This window comes from Capsicum annuum, chromosome 4 (genome assembly GCF_002878395.1).
Source record: "Capsicum annuum cultivar UCD-10X-F1 chromosome 4, UCD10Xv1.1, whole genome shotgun sequence".
NCBI lineage: Eukaryota > Viridiplantae > Streptophyta > Magnoliopsida > Solanales > Solanaceae > Capsicum > Capsicum annuum.
The window spans coordinates 16339002-16357291 of NC_061114.1; the positions used below are offsets into that span (position 1 = coordinate 16339002).

Sequence of the window (18290 nt, forward strand, 5' to 3'; positions counted from 1 at the left end):
ATAAATTATGCTCAATGGGCAAGAGTTAACTTTACCACGTTATGTTTTCATTTATGAGATGTTCTACAACTATTGCCTTAGATGCAAGGCTTTGCTCAAGGATTTTCAAACTACAAATTATGCCTCACGGGCAAGATTTGACACTACTACGTTATGTTTTCATTTATGAGATGTTCTACAACTCTTGCTTTAGAGGCAAGACTTAATTAGCTCAAGGACTTTCAAACTACAAATTATTCCCCACGAGCAAGAGTTGACTCTACCACGTTATATTTTTATTTATGAGATATTCTACAACTATTGCCTTAGAGGCAAGACTTAGCTCAAGGAATTTCAAACTACAAATTATGCCCCACGGGCAAGAGTTGATACTACCACGTTATGTCTTCATTTATGAGATGTTCTATAACTCTTTCCTTAGAGGCAAGACTTATCTCAAAGACTTTCAAATTACAAACTATGTCCACTCAACCCTCCAAGCTAAAGCTTACTGGCTTCTTTTCCTCGAACTACTTTGACACCTGGAAGAAAGTACGAAATGAAAAGTATGACAAACTCCTTCTTTGGACTGAGATCCTTCCATAATGTCTGTGGACAATTTGGACCACTAGGAATGACAATAACTTTAGCAGTGGTATGGGCAATGCCTCTTTCAATCAGGCTTATTCTCAAGCCGTTGAGTTCTCTCATATTCATTCCAATGGCGCACCTCTAAAGACCATTACCACTACCACCATCAAATGGAACCCTCCCCATAGAGGAACCTTTAAGCTCAACATTGACAGATCATGCTTGGGCAACCCAGGAAAGGGGGGCATTGGAGGGGTGATCTAAAACTATAATGGTGATTGGATGCTAGGATATATAAAAAGCTTCCTTCATGCAACTAACAACCAAATGGAGTTGCTTGTGCTGCACGAAGGACTAAAAATCATCGAGGATCACCACTTCACACCTGTGGAGATCCACACTGATTCTCAGAAAATAATTAAAATGCTTAATGAAAATCATGATCTCCATGATGGTATCCTTGACGATTGCAGGTACAGGTTAAGCAGGTTAGGGAACTCAGTCATACGCCATAGCTAGAGAGAAGGAAATATGGTGGCGGATTCACTAGCAAAGATGGGAGCAAACTCAGAAATTTTTGGAGAAGCAAGACTTTTGGAAGTTCCTCCAGTGTGTGCCCGAAATGCTCTATGGGCAGACACGATAAGAATTACATTTGAAAGAAGTGCAAGATCTACTATGAGTGGTAGTATAGACCACAATTACAGAATTTTTGAAATCAATCCAGGTTGATCAACTAGAAGTATGTAATCTACTAATATTGTGCTCCTCTTATTTATATAATCCAAAAGCCATCATCTATTACCGAAAAAAAAAAAAGAAAAAAGAATCTTACTAGAATTAGAAAAGCGCATCTATTTATAAAAAAAATAAATCCTCCATGAAAAGAGAAAGAACAACAATTTAATGTTAAGAGTAGTCAGTAAAAGTTATGCCTTTTTATTATTTATTGTTTATTTAGTTTTAGGATTTGCTTTTGAATTAGAATTTCTTTACACTAATTACCACCACCAATGTCTCTTTTTTTTTTTTAGATTTAGATATCCTCGATTTTTGAGTTAGGACTATTTTATATACAATGCTTTATTATTAGTGATTATGTAATATTTTCTTTATTGAAATTTTGGTGTTACTTTAACTAGGTCTAAGACTATTTTATTCGTGCTGCATAGGTTGTACCATTAAATATTTACACGACACCTTAATATTTAGAAAAATAGATTATGTAGTATTTTTTGTCTATTTAACTTTTTTTTTTTTAATTTTTTGAGTCTTTTGTTGTAGGATTTGCTTTGAGTTTTTATCATAACTATAATTACTTTTATCTGCGGAAAAAAGCTTTACTTGATGAAAATAATTTCTTTTATATATGGTGAATATAAATGTCAATGAAACATTGCATACATAATTTTTGTCTGTCATGTCATTTACTCTTGAAAACATCTATCAATGTTGCCAGCAAAAATCTTTTCTGCTTCATTAACGACATGTTATCAAGTTGTTTACACATACATTGATGACTTACGTTGAGTGTTTGGTATCATTCAATTAACTAAATTAAATTCCGTAGATTCTTTACAACTTGATCATGATGATTGTGGGAACCTTGATTACATGAGTTCCATATTGTGGAAAGCTGAGAGAATTGAAGAGTGGACACTACCACAAGGTTGTTGAGACTACATATCACGTAGGACAGTGTCTTTCATAAGATTACATGGTAGGGCATTGCCAGTAGCGAATCTAGAAATTTCGTTTAGAGTGTTCAAGATTTAATATATAGGTATGAAAATAATTTTGTTATAATTCTCAATTTACATAATATAATTTTTTGACGAAAGGTGTTCGAGTGACTACCCTAAATTACATGAAGTTAGACCACTGGACGTTGCAACATATTCTATTTTGACTGGCATTATTCATGTACTTATGACATTATGTTCATGTTCAAATCTTTGTTACTTGTATTAGGCCGACGAACCGTCTTGCTGTACTTTGAAAAAGAGAGTTTTCAACATACCAAGCGTTGATTCCTTTGAAGAGCTCAAGACTTCTTTCAAAGAGTTGTTGAAATCATTCTGGGATGAAAAATACTTAAGCAAGCAAATAGAGATGTAAAACATATTGCAAAGAACGCTCATTGGTTGAGTAATTCAAGGCTTCCTCTCACTACTATTAATTAGGACTATAGATATTAGACATTGTAAGATTATGAAAGAAAAATTGTACAGAAGAATTGACCTACATGGACAAATGAGAGATAGCTTAGCGGTAATATGTATCTTTTATTGCATGTAGTTTTAGTGATTGTATATGCTTTAATGATCATTTGGTACATGAGATTGATATGTAGGAATATTTCATGGGTTGAAATATGACATGGGATTATTTTATCCCGCCTTCGATATGAAATAGTGTCCCACCATTTTAACTAAAGTGGTAGGATAATTAGTCTCGAAATTAGTTAATATCTCATGAATAAAGTTAATTACAAAGTGTAATCCGAGATTATTATACTTATTCATTACTCATATGTCTATGCATTTGATGTAATGTGTATTAATTCTTTTACGATACTTTGAAATTATTAGTTTTCAGAGATATCAACAAATGAGTATATTGATCCTTAATTTACATAGAAAGTGAAGTACTTCAACTCTATAAAATCAAATTTGCAAACATAATATAGAATCAGCAGAAGATTGGAAGAAAAATTAAAGGAGCAAGAAATGAAATTTGTTATATTGTGAAAGAGGAATATTTTATGAGAAGTTTCACATCATCAAAGGTCTCATCAACTTCTTCTTTCCATTTTCTTTTTAGTCAATTAAAGTGTACATATCTTAAAAGTGAAATTTAACCTCAACAAAAAAAAAAAATTCTATTTAAAGTCAGTTGCTATTTTTCGATAATTTGTTATTCTTGTATACATATTTTGGCGATTAACGACTTGACTTGATATACACATGCAACGCACGTGCTTAATACTAGTATTTTGATAAATACATAGTGATAATTTAAGTAAGAAATATACTTATCAATGAAACTTAATAAATCGAGATACTTGAACTAAGAGAATGTCATTTTGGCCTTTGAACTCAAATTAAGACCTCGTATAGCCATGAAAATAATAACTTTTCAGAGTTAGAATTGGAGTTAAAGTTGAAGTTGGAGTTGGTGGTGTGTTTGACCGTGAATATAAATTGAAATTGCTTTTAAAATTATACGAAAAAAATAGAAGTAAAAAAGTGAAAATAAGTTTTAAAGTGTTTGAATTAACTTATTTTTAGGTGCATTTGGCTTTGACTTTTAAATTTTACTTCTTTTTTTTTACTTTTTCAAAAATAATTTTCACAAAAATAATATAATTTTTATGATCAACCATTACTAATTTCACATTTTAGAAAAAATTCTCACTTCCAAACACCTTTTATAAACAAACAAAAGAACTTGAAGTAGTCTTTTTACCAAATTCCTTCAATATGACCATTCTTCAGACAACGCGTGTTGGACAATAGTGTAATCATCCTTAATTTCACCAAATTTCTCCTCTTCGTTATAACCCCTATCTGAAGCTCCCAATTTTATTTTTTTTTCCCAATTAAGTTTTAAATTTTACAAGGTACATTTTTTTTAATATGCTTTTTTTGGATTAGTTTTTTCTTTACAAAATGTATGTATATTTTTCTTTTAATTTATGGCTAAATCATCTTGATCTTGTGTCTATTTTGGCCTCAATTTTTCTTAGAGTTTTGATTATTGTGTGTTGGAAAGGAAAAAAAAATGAAATAGGTATGGGAATTATAATCTTTCTCTCTAAGTTTTTTTTTTTAATTAAAAGTTATTAAGTATTAGAGAATAAAATGTGTCTAAGTAAAGGGGATTTTTTATTTTTTTTTTTATTTTTGGTGACGGAATAATCAATAAACTATAAAAATTGTATTTTGGGGTTCTATTGGATTTGATAAAGAAGCCACATTGGAATTTGGATGGACTAAAAATGCAGTCTTTAGTATTGTTTGAACTTTACTTCGACTATCTTATTATTTTGTTATAGTTACTGTCGTGTTACTATCTGCTGTTTCTGTTAGTATCTTTAACTTACCTGTTAATTATCTTGATCTTGTGTCTATTTTGGTTTCAATTTTTTTTAATGATTGATTTGTTGAGTGTTATAAGGGAAATAATGAAATGTGTACATATTTGGGAATTATAATCTTTCTCCAAAAAAAAACAGGACAATGATTTAGAATATTTATGTAGCTGAATCCAATTATTTTGGGATTTTTATTTTTGTTGTAGTACTACTGCCATTATTTTGGGATTTTAATTAGGCCAAGACTTGTGTTAGCTTTCAGTAAACTTATAACGCTTGTTATACACTTCAAAATGCTTATTTTGGGACTTTGAGGAGATTGGATACTTAATGATTATGTTGGTTTGGTATTTGGGAGTTGGTGTAAATTCCTTTTAAAACCCAGTGGTTTATTGTTATGAGTTTCGATTCAAGTGCGACAATTATGATGATATTGATAATCGAGTTCCGGTTCAAGTCCGGCAATTGATGATGTTATTGATAATATGAGTCTCGGTTCAAGTCGGTTAAAGATGATAATGACGTTGATGCAGTTGAGTTTCGGTTCGAGTCTGGCATTGAGAGTTATACTATGAAGGTTTGGGAAAGGATGGTAGAGTTGAGGCTGAGGAGGTTCGTGACTATTTTCTAGAATCAGTTTGGTTTCATGCCAGGTCGTTCGACTACTGAGGTCATTCACCTCGTGAGGAGATTAGTAGAGCAGTTTAGGAAGAGGAAGAAGGACTTTCACATGGTGTTCATTGATCTTGAGAAGACATATGACTAAGTCTCCAGGAGATTCTGTGGAGGTGCTTAGAGGCTAGAGGGGTGCCTGTGACTTACACCATGTTGATTCAGGACATGTATGACAGAGTGAGGACGTGTGTGAGGACGGTAGGAGGAGATTCAGAGCCTTTTCCTGTTTTGACAGGGTTCCATCAGGGATCGACTGTCCTTGGCTGGGGGTCTATCGAAAACAACCTCTCCACTTCTTCGGAGGTAGTGGTATAGACTGCGTACATTTGACCCTCCCCAAACCCCACTATGTGGGAATACACTGGGTATGTTGTTGTTGTTGTTGCATCAGGGATCGACTCTTAACCCATTTTTATTTGTCTTGGTGATGGATGTTTTGACGCGGCGTATTCAAGGGGAGGTGCCTTGGTGTATGTTATTTACTAATGATGTTGCACTGATTGACGAGACTCGGTAGTAGTTAATGATAAATTGGAGGTTTGGAGGCAGACCCTTAAGTCTCAAATATTAGATTGAGTAGGATCAAAACGGAGTACTTGAAATGTAAGTTTAGTGATTTGTCGCATGAGGTTGACGTGGTAGTGAAGCTGGATTCTCAGGTCATTCAGAAGAGGGAGAGTTTCAAGTATCTTGGGTCTATGATTCAAGGGGATGGTGAGATAGACGGTGATGTCACACATCATATTGGTGCAAGGTGGTTGAAATGTTGGCTCACTTCAGGAGTCTTGTGTGATAAGAAAGTACCTCCTAAGCTTAAAGGTAAGTTTTACGGAATGGCAATCCGACTGACTATGTTGTATGGAGCGGAGTGTTGGCCAGTTAAGAACTCTCACATCCAAAAGTTGAAGGTGGCGGACATGACGATGTTGCGATGAATGTGTGGGCTTGCCAAGAAAGATAAGGTTAGAAATGAAACTATTCAGAAGAAAGTGGGAGTGGCTTTGATGGAGGACAAGATATGGGAAGTGAGGTTGTGATGGTTCGGGTATATGATGAGGAGGCGAACGGATGTTCCAGTATGAAGGTGTGAGAAGCTGACTATGGATGGTTTTAGGCGGGGTAGAGGTAGGCCGAAAAAGTATTGAAGGGAGTTGATTAGGCATGATATGGAGCAATTACAGCTTATGAAGGACATGACCCTTGATAGGAAGGTGTGGAGGACTCGGATTAGGGTAGATAGTTAGTGGGTAGGAGTTCATCCGTTATAGTAGGGAAGAGTGCTTTGTTTGTAGCTGCGCCTGGGTTTCTTGTTCATGCTGCTTCGGTGATGTCTATGATTTTGGATAGATAGTTTATAGTAGTATCTTGAGGGTGTGTTATTTCCTTTATTATCTAGCAATGTGTTATTCCATCTTGTTGTGCGCTTTTGTGTTTTTGTTTATTATATAGTTATGAGGCCTTAGCCGAGGGTCTATCGGAAACAACCTCTGTACTTCATGTGTGGTAGTGGTATGCGTACACTTTACCCTCTCAAGACCCCACTTAGTGGGAATACACTTGGTATCTTGTTGTTGTTGTACTACTGCTATTGGGAGTTTGCTGGGTAATAAGGTAGGGTTTAATATCATTTTTTTTTGTTCATGATCTTGATATGATTTTTATGATAAAATTGTATTTTCTCTCTGGGGGAAAAATTAGTTCTTTTTCTTGGTGGCTTTAGATATTTGAGGTTATCCGCCCAACCAATAATTGTAATATTGCTCCTGTAGTTTGTGGTCCTTCGATTTTTGGTATTATCTGTTGTTTTGTCTTTTGACTATTATATTATATTGTTTTTGTAGTTATTGCCCTGTTACTATATGCTATTTCCTGTACTTCTGTTACTTCATTTTCTGGACCGCGTTGGACCTTTTTCTCTTGAGCCGAGGGTCTATCTGGAAACAGCCTATTTACCTACCTGAGGTAGATATAAGGTCAGCGTGACTCTACCCTCCCCAAACCCCACTTAGTGGGATTATACTGGGTATGTTTTTGTTGCTTTAGATATTTGAGGGAGGAGTAAACTATAAAGATTCTATCGTGGGGTGCTATTGTATTTGATGAAGAAGCCAAATTGAAAGTTGGGGTGGACTAAAACTGCTGTCTTTAGTATTGTCTGAACTTACTGCTAAATGAAACATTTGGTGAACTATAAAGATTCCATCTAGGGGTTCTTTTGGATTCATTAAAGAAGCCAAATTGAAGGTTTGGGTTGACCAAAAATTCTGTCTTTAGTATTGACTGAACTCACTGCTAAATGAAGCATTTTGTAAACTATAGAGTTTCAATCTTGGAGTTCTGTTGGATCAGTTAAAGAAACCAAATTGAAAGTTTGGGTAGACTAAAACTGCTATCTTTAGTTTTTTTTTTTTTCTTTTGATAAGGTAACATAACGAATTCTATCTTGGAGTAATTTTGGATTCAGTAAAGAAGCCAAATTGAAAGTTTGGGTGCACTAAAAATGCTATCTTTAGTATTGTTTGAACTTACTTCTAAATGAAACTTTTCACTAACTATAACGATTACATATTGGAGTTCAATTGGATTAGTTAAAGAAGCCAAACTGAAAGTTTGGGTGGGCTAAAAATGATGTCTTTAGTATTGTTTGAACTCCACTGGTAAATGAAATATTTTCTAAACTATGAAGATATTATCTTGGAGTTCTGTTGGATTCATAAAGAAGCCAAATTGAAAGTTTGGGTGGACTAGAAATGCTGTCTTTGGTATTGTCTGAAGGGTAAGTGAAACATTTCGTAAACTATAAAGATTCTATCTTGAAGTTTTGTTGCATTAGTTAAAGAAGCCTAATTGAAAGTTGGGGTGGACTAGAAATGGTGTCTTTAGTATTGCCTGAACTCACTGCTAAATGAACATTCATATGCTATAAAGATTCTATCTTGCCAAAGTTATAGAAGCCAAATTGAAAGTGGGTGGACTAAAAATAGCTGTCTTTAGTAATGTCTGAATACACTGCGAAAAGAAACATTTTTTACTTTCTGAACATCAGACCATTCTTGGTGTAGCATAATTGGATTCTGTTGATTTATCTAAAAAAAGGAAGATATTTTTAGTTTCTTCGCTTGGATATGCAACTGGCAGATTTGGCAACGAATTGGTATGATCCATAGTGTCTTTTGCTATGAGTTTATTTTGAACTGCAGTATAAATATACATCTCATAGATTCAAAGGTAGTGTTAAGGTCTACATACATCCTACTCTCCTCAGACCCCACTTGTGGGATTACACTGGGTATGTTGTTGTTGTTGTACTCCTTGTCTACGATTCTTTATCTTGAGCCGGGGGTCTATCGGAAACAACCTCTCTACTTCTTCGGAGGTAGCGGTATGGACTGCGTACACCTTACCCTCCCCAGACCCCACTTTGTGGGAACACACTGGGTTTGTTGTTGTTGTTGTTGTATGTTGTTGTTGTTGTAAACTCACAGTATGAAAATTTCTTGAATTTGATGTCAAAGAAACACAGCTAGAAGTTGCGTGTTAGGGGGACTATCTTCTTAGTGTTTTTTTTTTTCCTCTTACTTATTTTTTATGTGCAATTATTTTGTTTTCTCTAGGGAGAATATTTAGATTTTTCTCTTCATCGTATAGCAAAATTTATGCATTGTCTGTTATAGATTGTGTTTTGTATTTTTCTGACTTATAACTTGGAAGTGCATTGTACTCCAATGAGCTTTTTCATGTATTTATGATGCATTATCTGAATATCAAGAACTGTATTGTAGTGATTGAAGTTACAAGTTGATTGGTTAGAAGGAAGGGTGCGGGTGACATAGATAGTACATTTTTAGTCTAAATCAGTGTCTTATTCATTATTTGCTTTTAGTTCTTTTATTCCCTCCACCATGGTTAATCAAAACCTTAGTCTTCTGATATGGTCTTAGTGAGATTCTTTCATCCAACTGTGCTGTGCTTGTCGATACTTCCGTGTATTGTTAGATATTAGTGTTCTAAGTTCCTAACTGAATTTAAAACACAGGTAATGGCAGTGGAGGAAGACGCTGATCTTTCAGATTTGAAGTATCGACTGAGCCAAACGCATGTTAGTTGGAAGCAAGAGATGGAGGAAGGCCAGTCCCAAGTGGATGCCTTGCAAGCAAAACTTTTAGATGTAAAAGCTTGTATTCAGGGGTCAGAAGAAGATACAAAGAGAGAGTTAAATGTTCTTTGGCGTAGAGTTAGAACTGCTGCAACATTAATGACATATTTGAAAGCTAAAGCCAGAGTCATGGTGGTTCCTGATTTGGCCTTTACATCATGTGGTATAAAAAAACTACATGGAGTAGGACTTATTGATAAAAATGGTTTACCGTTGTCCAGTTGGTCAAGGGACATAGATCTATCGTCTTTTGATGATGTTGATGATGAGACATTGGTTAGACTTACGAGTACGCAAGATTCTTTTGATGAACAAGATGGATCTTATACGAGCGAATTACTCAGAAGTGTACAAATGGTTACAGATGTTATGGAAAATCTTGTCAAGAGGGTTATAATGGCTGAATCTGAAACTGCTTTAGAGAAGGAGAAGGTAACAATAGGTGAAGAAGAGATTCAAAGAAGGGCACTTCAGATTGAAAACATGTCTACTAAGTTAGAAGAGATGGAAAAGTTTGCTTTGGGTACAAATTGTATCTTAAATGAAATGCACCAGAGAGTTGAAGATTTGGTCGAAGAAACTTCTAGACAGAGGCAGCGAGCTACAGAAAATGAGCAGGAGCTTTGTTGTGTTAAGAGAGACTTTGAATCTTTGAAATCCTACGTCAGTAGTCTCATTAGTGTCAGAGAAACTCTTCTGTCATCAGAAAAGCAATTCCAGACAATTGAAAGGCTTTTTGAACGGTCAGTGTAACCCTTTCTCTGGAACAGAATTTCCGTTATTATAAAATGATGATAGATCTGTTTATTTATGTTCTCTGTGGTGTCAGAAGAGACGTTTGCATAATATATTGTTTAATGACATGTCTTAATACTTGCAGTGTAGCTTACCAAGGGTATATCTAATTTCTTCCAATAGTTTATAGCACACCTTTCTGAATCAATAGGGTTAGAATCTGAGTATGCACTCAACATTATACGCATTTACTCCAACTTATGTTTTCTGAACAAGTTACCAGTTGACTTGAGACTGAATTTATGGCTAACCATTTTCTCCAGCCATATTCTCCACGACAGCAGAGTGTTACTGGGTGGAGTGGGTTCTTATTAATTTCCAATATCCTTGACTGCTGGTCATATGATTCATAGTATGTATCAGGCACCAGGTTGTTTGAGGCTTTGTTTCATATATTTGTACAAAAACAATATAAAATGAAATGGAGTACTTGGATTAAGAATGAGAAATCATCCCTTTTTAAGCGCAAAGGTTTTAAGTTTGAATATAGACTAGCATTATGGCATGTCCTAGGGCACAAAACTTAGAACAAGAAGGTTGTTTGAGGCATCTCCTAGCGTTATGGCATGTCGTTCTTGTTTTACAAATTTGTTTTTGAGAATGGTAAGATTTTATAAACAGATGCAATGAAGCACGAAGTTTGTGCCAAACTACACGCAAATCAGTTCCTTAATATCACTGTAAGAAGCTAAGAAAGTTAACATCTTATCTTCTCTCAGGATCGAGCCCTTATCAGAGGCGTGCCTGCCGACACCTTGTGCTAAACTACACGCAAATCAGTCCCTTAAGATCACCGTAGGAAGCTAAGAAAGTTAACGTCTTATCTTCTGCATTAACATCTTGTAGTAGTCTACACCAAAAAGCCAATAAAGATTTCATTTACATTTCAATGTATGTATATTTTCATATTTACTTTCAAAACATCATTAATTCCTTTCGTTCCAAATCACCCTCCATGTGCATGAAGGAATGATCTCCTAGATTCTTCTTTTCTCCTTCTCAATACCCTTGCCGTCCAACAAGGCAGCATTTATTTGACAGTTCTAGGCATCAACCAGCTTAACTTGATATTTAAAAACAGATTCCACATTTGAGTTGTGATGCTACAATGCAAAGACACATTATAAGCATCCTCCTTCTTTTCAGACGGTAGACATCTACTCTAAAAAGCTATGCCCATTCTCTGTAAGGACTGTTGTGTAAGAAGTGCTTCATATGTGAGAGTCCAACATAAACATGTGCCTTGGACCTCCATATCTGCCTCCGAGGCCACAAGCTGTAAATCTGATCCAGTGTATTGGAGGTTACTAAGAATTCGTAGCAGCTGCTGACCGAGAAGGTTAGTTGCTCCTTGAAACTTAGCTCCCATCCAGTACTAGATCTACATTGTGCCTTAGTATGATGGGTATCCCTAACTAAATTATAAAGATCCGGAAATATTCAGTGGGGAATGCCCAATCCATGGATCATGCCAAATAAGAGTTTTGCCACCATTACCAACCAAAATCTCTGTTTCTAACAGTGTCATCCCACAAACTTCGTATACATTTCCAAACATGATCCCCATGTTCTGAGTTAGTAATTTTGTTAATCTAGTTATGCTCTCCTCCTTACTTTTTGGTAACCGCCACTTTCCATAAGGTTCCTTCATTTTGATTGAATTTCCATAACCATTTGAAGAGAAGCCCTTATTCTGGTATTTAATATTGCTCGCTCCCATCCTCCCTTGCTTCTTGTTCAATTTGACTATCCTCCAATTAACTAGGTGGAATACTTTTTCTTCTCGTTCTCCTCCAGAGAAACTCACTTCTTATAGTATCTAGTCTCTTTTCCACCTTGGCAGACATTGGAAAAAGAGACTGTACTGTAGGAAGTGAGTCCAAAACACTATTAATGAGCACCAACCTGTCTCCCAAAGATAAGTATTGTCTTTTCCAATTAGCGAGTCTTTTATTACGGTGTTGCAGAATATTCTGCCATATTCAGAGCCCCTCCTCATCACGTGCCCGAACCAACGTAACCTCACTTCTCTTTTGTGTTTGTTATACTGTTATCGGTCCTAAGCCGGGGATCTATCGGAAACAGCCTCTCTACTTCACCTAAGGTAGTGGTATGGTCTGCGTACACTATACCCTCCCCAGACCCCACTATGTGGGAATACACTGGGTATGTTGTTGTATTACGGAAGCTTTGAATTTGGCACCTAAAGGATGTCCTGTATATACTGTTGCCAAGCCAGTGATGCAAACTCCTTTAAATTCTGTACTTCATTTACTGGAATTGAGTGACTCTTAGTAAGATTAATATTAAGATCTGAAACTCGAAAAAATTAGCAAGATCAGTCTCAGGAATTGAGTCCCTTCTGCTTCACATAGGAGCAAGGTATCATCTGCATACATAATGTGGGTAATAAAAGTATCTGTTTGGCACCTATTATCAGCACTGAAGCTCTGGATTTACCGTCGTTGTTCTGCCACCTTCAGCATACCCTAACAAGGATAAAAAGAAAGGGGAACAGAGTAATCCATTGCTTAATCCTCTATAAGCCGCAAAATCCTTCTGGGGTTCCATTGATAGTCAGAGAAACTCTCACAGTTCAAATGCACATTTGAATCCATTTTCTTTGGCAATTAGAGAAACTTTTATTAATTACCACGTGCATCTATACAAATCAAAGGATCAGTTAACTAGCTAATCCAAACAAAACTGAAAACCAAAACATCCCTACCCGTCTATACTCCTGCTATCTACCAAGATGAGTATCACTGCATCCCTCTGCTTTAGAAAGCAACTATAGACAACAACAACAACAACAACAACAACATACCAAGTATATTCCCACCAAGTGGGGTCTGGGGAGGGTAAGTGTCCGCAAGAAAACACCTATAGAGTGCTTACAAAATCAAATAACCTTCTATCAAATAACCTTCTATTGGTCCTAACTGTAGTGCAGACACCTAATTTGACTTCACGAACCAATTTTTTCAGGTTGGATCCTCTATGCTGGTATAACCTTGTGTTCCTTTCAATCCAAACACTGTAAACAACTCGTGCAAAGCATGCCTTGAGAATCGCCTTGATAGTTCCCTTGCCTTTGGTTTCTTGCTGTACCCATTGCCATTCCTGTTCTCATGTCCCTATATTTCCATACACCTTTGGCCACTTCGATATCTCCTGCCATATATATTTAGCAACACTGAATTCAAAGAGCCTTGGAAACAGCCTCCGGCAGAAATGCATGGTAAGGCTGCACTCAATACACCCTTGTGGTGGGGACCTTCCCCGAACCCTGCACATAGCGGGAGCTTTAATGCACCGGGCTGCCCTTTTTTTGAATTCATAGAAGATGATGTGTTGTGTCTCAGGATGAGACTTGCATAGTAGACAAACTTTACAACTGTGACACACTATCCCAACATAAAGTCCTGAGTTTAGAGTCTTCCCAACTGAGCAATCCAAAGAATAAATATGTTTCTGGGACTAGAAACATTGTGACAGACTAGGCTGCTCCAAGAAACGATTGGTTATTTGGTATAATACCTCTTCATTATATGTTGCCTAAATATGAAACTTTCCTTTGATGATCAGTTGAGGGTAACTTGCTATGACCTGCCAGTACTTCCTCATGTTGAGGATCTTCCTCACCATCCAAGATGACTGCTTTGGTATTTCCATTGCAAATAGGTCCTGATGTTTGATTTAATAAGTAGCTTACAATAGCAGCTTGGTTGCAGAGTTTCATGTTGAGGATTTTTAGTACCCCCCTGCAGCTTTTGGTTGCCGGACTTCATCCAATGCCACTAGGGCTCTCTTTTGACACATTAACTTCTCCTGTGCCAAGATAGGTTCTGCACCCTGCTTCAATGAGTTTAATAGCCTTCTGAGGTAGTAAAAACAGTTGAGACCAGTATGCTTGAGTCCCAAATAGCACAGCCCTAATAAACTGTAGTTTGCCAGCATGTGAGAGACCTCTAGCCATCTGTGAAGTGACCTTAGCAGTTATTTTGTACACCAAAGGTTTACACTGAGTCATAGTTAGTCTTTTTGTGGATAAGGGTACTCCCAAGTACTTAAAAGGCAACATCCTCATAACCGCATAATTTCCTCCTTAACTTGAGTAACTACTCGACCAAAGTGCACTTAGACTTTTGATCAGGTTGGCTTTCAACCCTGATGTTGTTGAGAATCAAATGGTTTCCCCCTATCAAAAGGAAGCAGGTAACCTGCAAAACATATATGGGCCAAGTTTCTGGCATTTAGGATGAAAAATAAAATCTGGTATAGCTTGTAGAGTTCCTAGACACCTATTCAAGTACTCCATCAGTAAGACGAATATTTATGGCGACATGGGATCTCCCTGCTTAAGCCCCTTCTTGGCTTGCATTGTGATAGACAGACCCCCATTGATCAAAATAGTGTAGCTTACTGTGTTTATGCATGTCATGATCCATGCTACCGAAGCCCAGTTCTTGCAGTATTTGCTCGATAAATGGCCACTCAACTGAGTCATGTCTTCCACAAGTCCTCCTTTATCAGGCATCTAGGTGAGATATTTGCTGTAGTGTATTTCTTCAGGCCTTCACCAATTCATGACTCAAAGTACTGTTTTCTGAGATGACTTTGGTAGGGATGAAGGCAGAATGGTTTTTCCCTACCAAACCATCAATCAATCTCTCGAGTCTGTCAGAGATTATTTTAGAAATGATTTTATAGTGTGTGGAACGACATGCTATTGGTCTGAAGTCGCTAATAGTTTCAGGGTGAGTAGAATTAGGTATCAATAGTATTGTTCACTGCTCTCAGCATTCTGGTATCCTCAAAGAATTCCTGGACAGCGTTATAGACATCAATCTTGATAATGCCCCATGCCTTTTCAAAGAAATGGGCATTGAAACTATTAATTCCAGGAGCTTTGTTATCATCAATGGCAAATAAAGCCTCTTGCACTTTCAATAAGGTAACCTCAACTCACATCTCCCTTTGTTGTTGGCCATTCGAGCTAGGTCCTTGTCTCATGATATTCAAGTCAATGCAAGGTAAGCTAGATGCAACAGAGCGTAGCCTCTATCACTTGGATCCATCTTATCCACTTATTACCAAATCCCAAAGCATTTAAATGATTAAGTAGGACTACCAATTAACATGATCATATGCCTTCTCTAAGTCTTAACTTGTAGATGACTCCAGGCTTCCGTTGTTTCTGTCTGGTGTCCAAAAGCTCATTAGCAACTAACACAGCATCTATGATTTGCCTCCTTTGATCAAAGTCATTTGAATATCGCCAACAAGCTTGCCAATGACTCTTCAATCTTTTAACTTGCAGATGACTCCTGGCTTCCCTTGTTTCTATCTGGTGTCCAAAAGTTCATTAGCAATTAACACAGTATCCATGATTTGCCTCCTTTGATAAAAACTATTTGAATATCACCAAGAAGCTTGCCAATGAATCTCTTTCAGCAAGGAGTTTGACAATAATCTTGTAGAAGCTCCCAATCAAAATAATTGGTCCGAAGTCCTTCCAACTCTTCTGATCCTGCTTTCTTAGGAAAAGGAGTAATAAAAGAAGCATTAAAGAAGCTCTTCTATAAATTTTCATAATGATAAAAGTGAAATAAAGTCGCATGATGTCTTCCTTGATGATTGACCAACATTTTTGATAAAATAACAGAAGAAATCCATCCGGCTCAAGAGTCTCGTCCCCTACACAATGATTAATAACATCACAAACTTCTTCCTCGGTAAAAGGGCCCTGAAGAAAGTCCTCTTCCACTAACAAGTGAGGAAGGTTGTCTCGTTGAAATCCAGGTCTCCTCCTTTCAAGACAGATTTGGTGGAAGTCCTTCAGTACAGTAATTGCTCTGAAAATTCCAACACCTATCTTGAATCTGATAAGTTGCCAAATGCTCTTTTTATGTTAGATAATTTTCTTTTTTCTTTCCCAACAAAGCACCCATCTTATAAATGTGTACCCTTCACTACTTTAGTTATAATTGGTAACTTGCAGAGTTTTCTAGGAGACCCGGAGTTCTTGAAAGTATTCTTTCTTTCCCTTTTCACGGGGATTGTTTGTCCCTGCTCCTGGGAGTGTGTGTTATCTGGATGTAATTGGTTTACTGGGCAACCAGTTCCCTTTGGCCCGTACAGTCTAAGTGAAGAATTATGTTGCCAGATATAAACTCAAATGGTGAAGTTCTTTAGGTTGGTTAATTATCAGCAGTGTTCTGCAACTGCATTGGTAAGGTTCCAGAGAGAAAAGCATGTCTTTGGTCCCAGCAGTATTTGAGCTAGTATGAGCTCCGAACTTTGTGCTCCGTACTCTCTGCTGCAATCCTGCAATTGGGCTACCTGTTCTTACAACTGGCTTTGTGGGCTTCTCTTAAAGTCTGCTTTATTAATGATGATAATAGTGTTATAAATCATTATATCTCATGCTAATAGATGCACGAGAACATACGTCTGAGCGCATCGAGTGGTTTATACTTGAATTCTCTTCTCCGGAATATTAATGTCCTGCGACATATATATTCTATATTACCCCTTCTTTTATGAATTGCCCTAAATAGGGTCCTTTGTTGCAGCAAGATGATCAGTCCGATGGGTCGTTTGGTTCAAAACAAGGTTATCCCATGATTACAATCCCACCGTCTATATGCTATAGAATACCAAGATTTCTGTATAAAATTTATACAAGTATTAGCTAGTACCAATAACCATGATAAATGCAATCCCAAATCTAATACCGGGATTAGTATCGTAATCCTGGTAACCAAACGGCCCGTAGAAAATATACAGATGGAGTTGTGGTCCTTGCAAGAAATACCATTATGCAAGTTCATCTTATATTGTTTCTGTTTGATGAAAGAGTATATTATATGATTAAAGGCGTAATACATAGATAGACACTTTAACTTGGCCTCAACTGGCAACTAAAAACTCCAACTTTGCGTATGCTAGACACATCAACTTGTCTCCACTATGTTAGTTGAACACCTCAACTAACAAAATGATCTTCTAGATACCTCCAATTTACGTGTCACGTCAGCGTCGGTTGTCCACGAGACACTGTGGGAACGAGTTGGAGTGTTTAGTTGCCAGTTGAAACCAAGTTAGAAGATATGCACTTCGAGAGTTGAAGTGCTTACTTGCTAACCAAGGCCTATTTTGAGTATATGTTTATGTATTTGGTAGAGTTCCATAGCTGCAATTTTTTTGTACTCAGTTTGTTTTATGTGAAACCAGGTTAGCTGCAAAGACAACCCAATTGGAGAGTGAGAAAATGCAGAAAGAGGCTCAAGTCCAAAAGCTTATGGAAGAGAATGTGAAGTTGACAGCTCTCCTTGACAAGAAAGAGGCACAACTCTTGGCTATGAATGAACAATGCAAGGTTATGGCACTTAGTGCTTCTAATATTTAAGTAGTTGTCATAAAGAGTTAAATTCCATGAAATCTTCTATTCAATGAATGCATCTTTGAGAGGAACCTTGCAACTATAGTTGTGTTGTATTTGCTCATTGGGTGAAGTAATTCAACTAATCAGATGCACTTTGTTCTTGAATTTAATGGAAACTATGCTGCACCACTTTTGGTGCATTGTCTTTTACCTCTCCGCAACAACTACGCCTTAGTCTAAACAAGTTGGGGTCGGCTGTATGAATACTCATTTCTTCTTTCTTTTACCTCCCTGCATTTATAGACACACGCTAAGGGTCTTTTGCGAACAACCTCTATACCTCCAAGAGATAGGGGTAAAGTTTGCATATACTCTATCCTCCATAGAACTCTGATTTATGGGATTTCACTAGGTATGATGTTATTCTTGTGCTTTTAGTTCATAATATTCTGCTGCTACCTAAGGAGTAAGGACAATGACTAGCTATATTTTTCACACGCCAATTAGTGAATATATTATTTTATATCATCGCATGATCACTTTGTCGAGCGAGTTTTACAGGCAAAATTTAGTATCTAGAGTTTGTGAGTTCAGAATGATTGTTGTCT

The 18290-nt window shown here is 36.7% G+C and overlaps 1 protein-coding gene across 5 annotated transcripts; it reads left to right on the forward strand.

The window, feature by feature from the left end:
* The first annotated feature begins 3967 nt into the window (after window positions 1–3967).
* Window positions 3968–17892, forward strand: LOC107868179. 5 transcript variants are annotated; one of them, XM_047410791.1, is made up of 4 exons: window positions 4021–4192; window positions 7183–7314; window positions 9378–10240; window positions 17532–17892. In XM_047410791.1, exons 3-4 carry the CDS (start codon window positions 9381–9383, stop codon window positions 17704–17706), a joined length of 1035 nt encoding a protein of 344 aa, XP_047266747.1. In that variant the 5' UTR covers window positions 4021–4192; window positions 7183–7314; window positions 9378–9380; the 3' UTR covers window positions 17707–17892. The 5 variants fall into 5 exon arrangements, with proteins under 5 accessions (XP_016570275.2, XP_047266748.1, XP_047266747.1 ...); XM_016714789.2 differs by lacking the exon at window positions 7183–7314 and having other exon boundaries at window positions 3968–4192; XM_047410792.1 differs by lacking the exon at window positions 7183–7314 and having other exon boundaries at window positions 3978–4089.
* The last annotated feature ends 398 nt before the right edge of the window (window positions 17893–18290 follow it).

Bases quoted from the DNA above. Each gene is read 5' to 3' on its own strand.
- LOC107868179 (XM_016714789.2), top strand. From the start codon at position 9,381: ATGGCAGTGGAGGAAGACGCTGATCTTTCAGATTTGAAGTATCGACTG. The intron at 10,241-17,531 runs GTCAGTGTAACC...ATGTGAAACCAG, and splicing joins ATTGAAAGGCTTTTTGAACG to GTTAGCTGCAAAGACAACCC.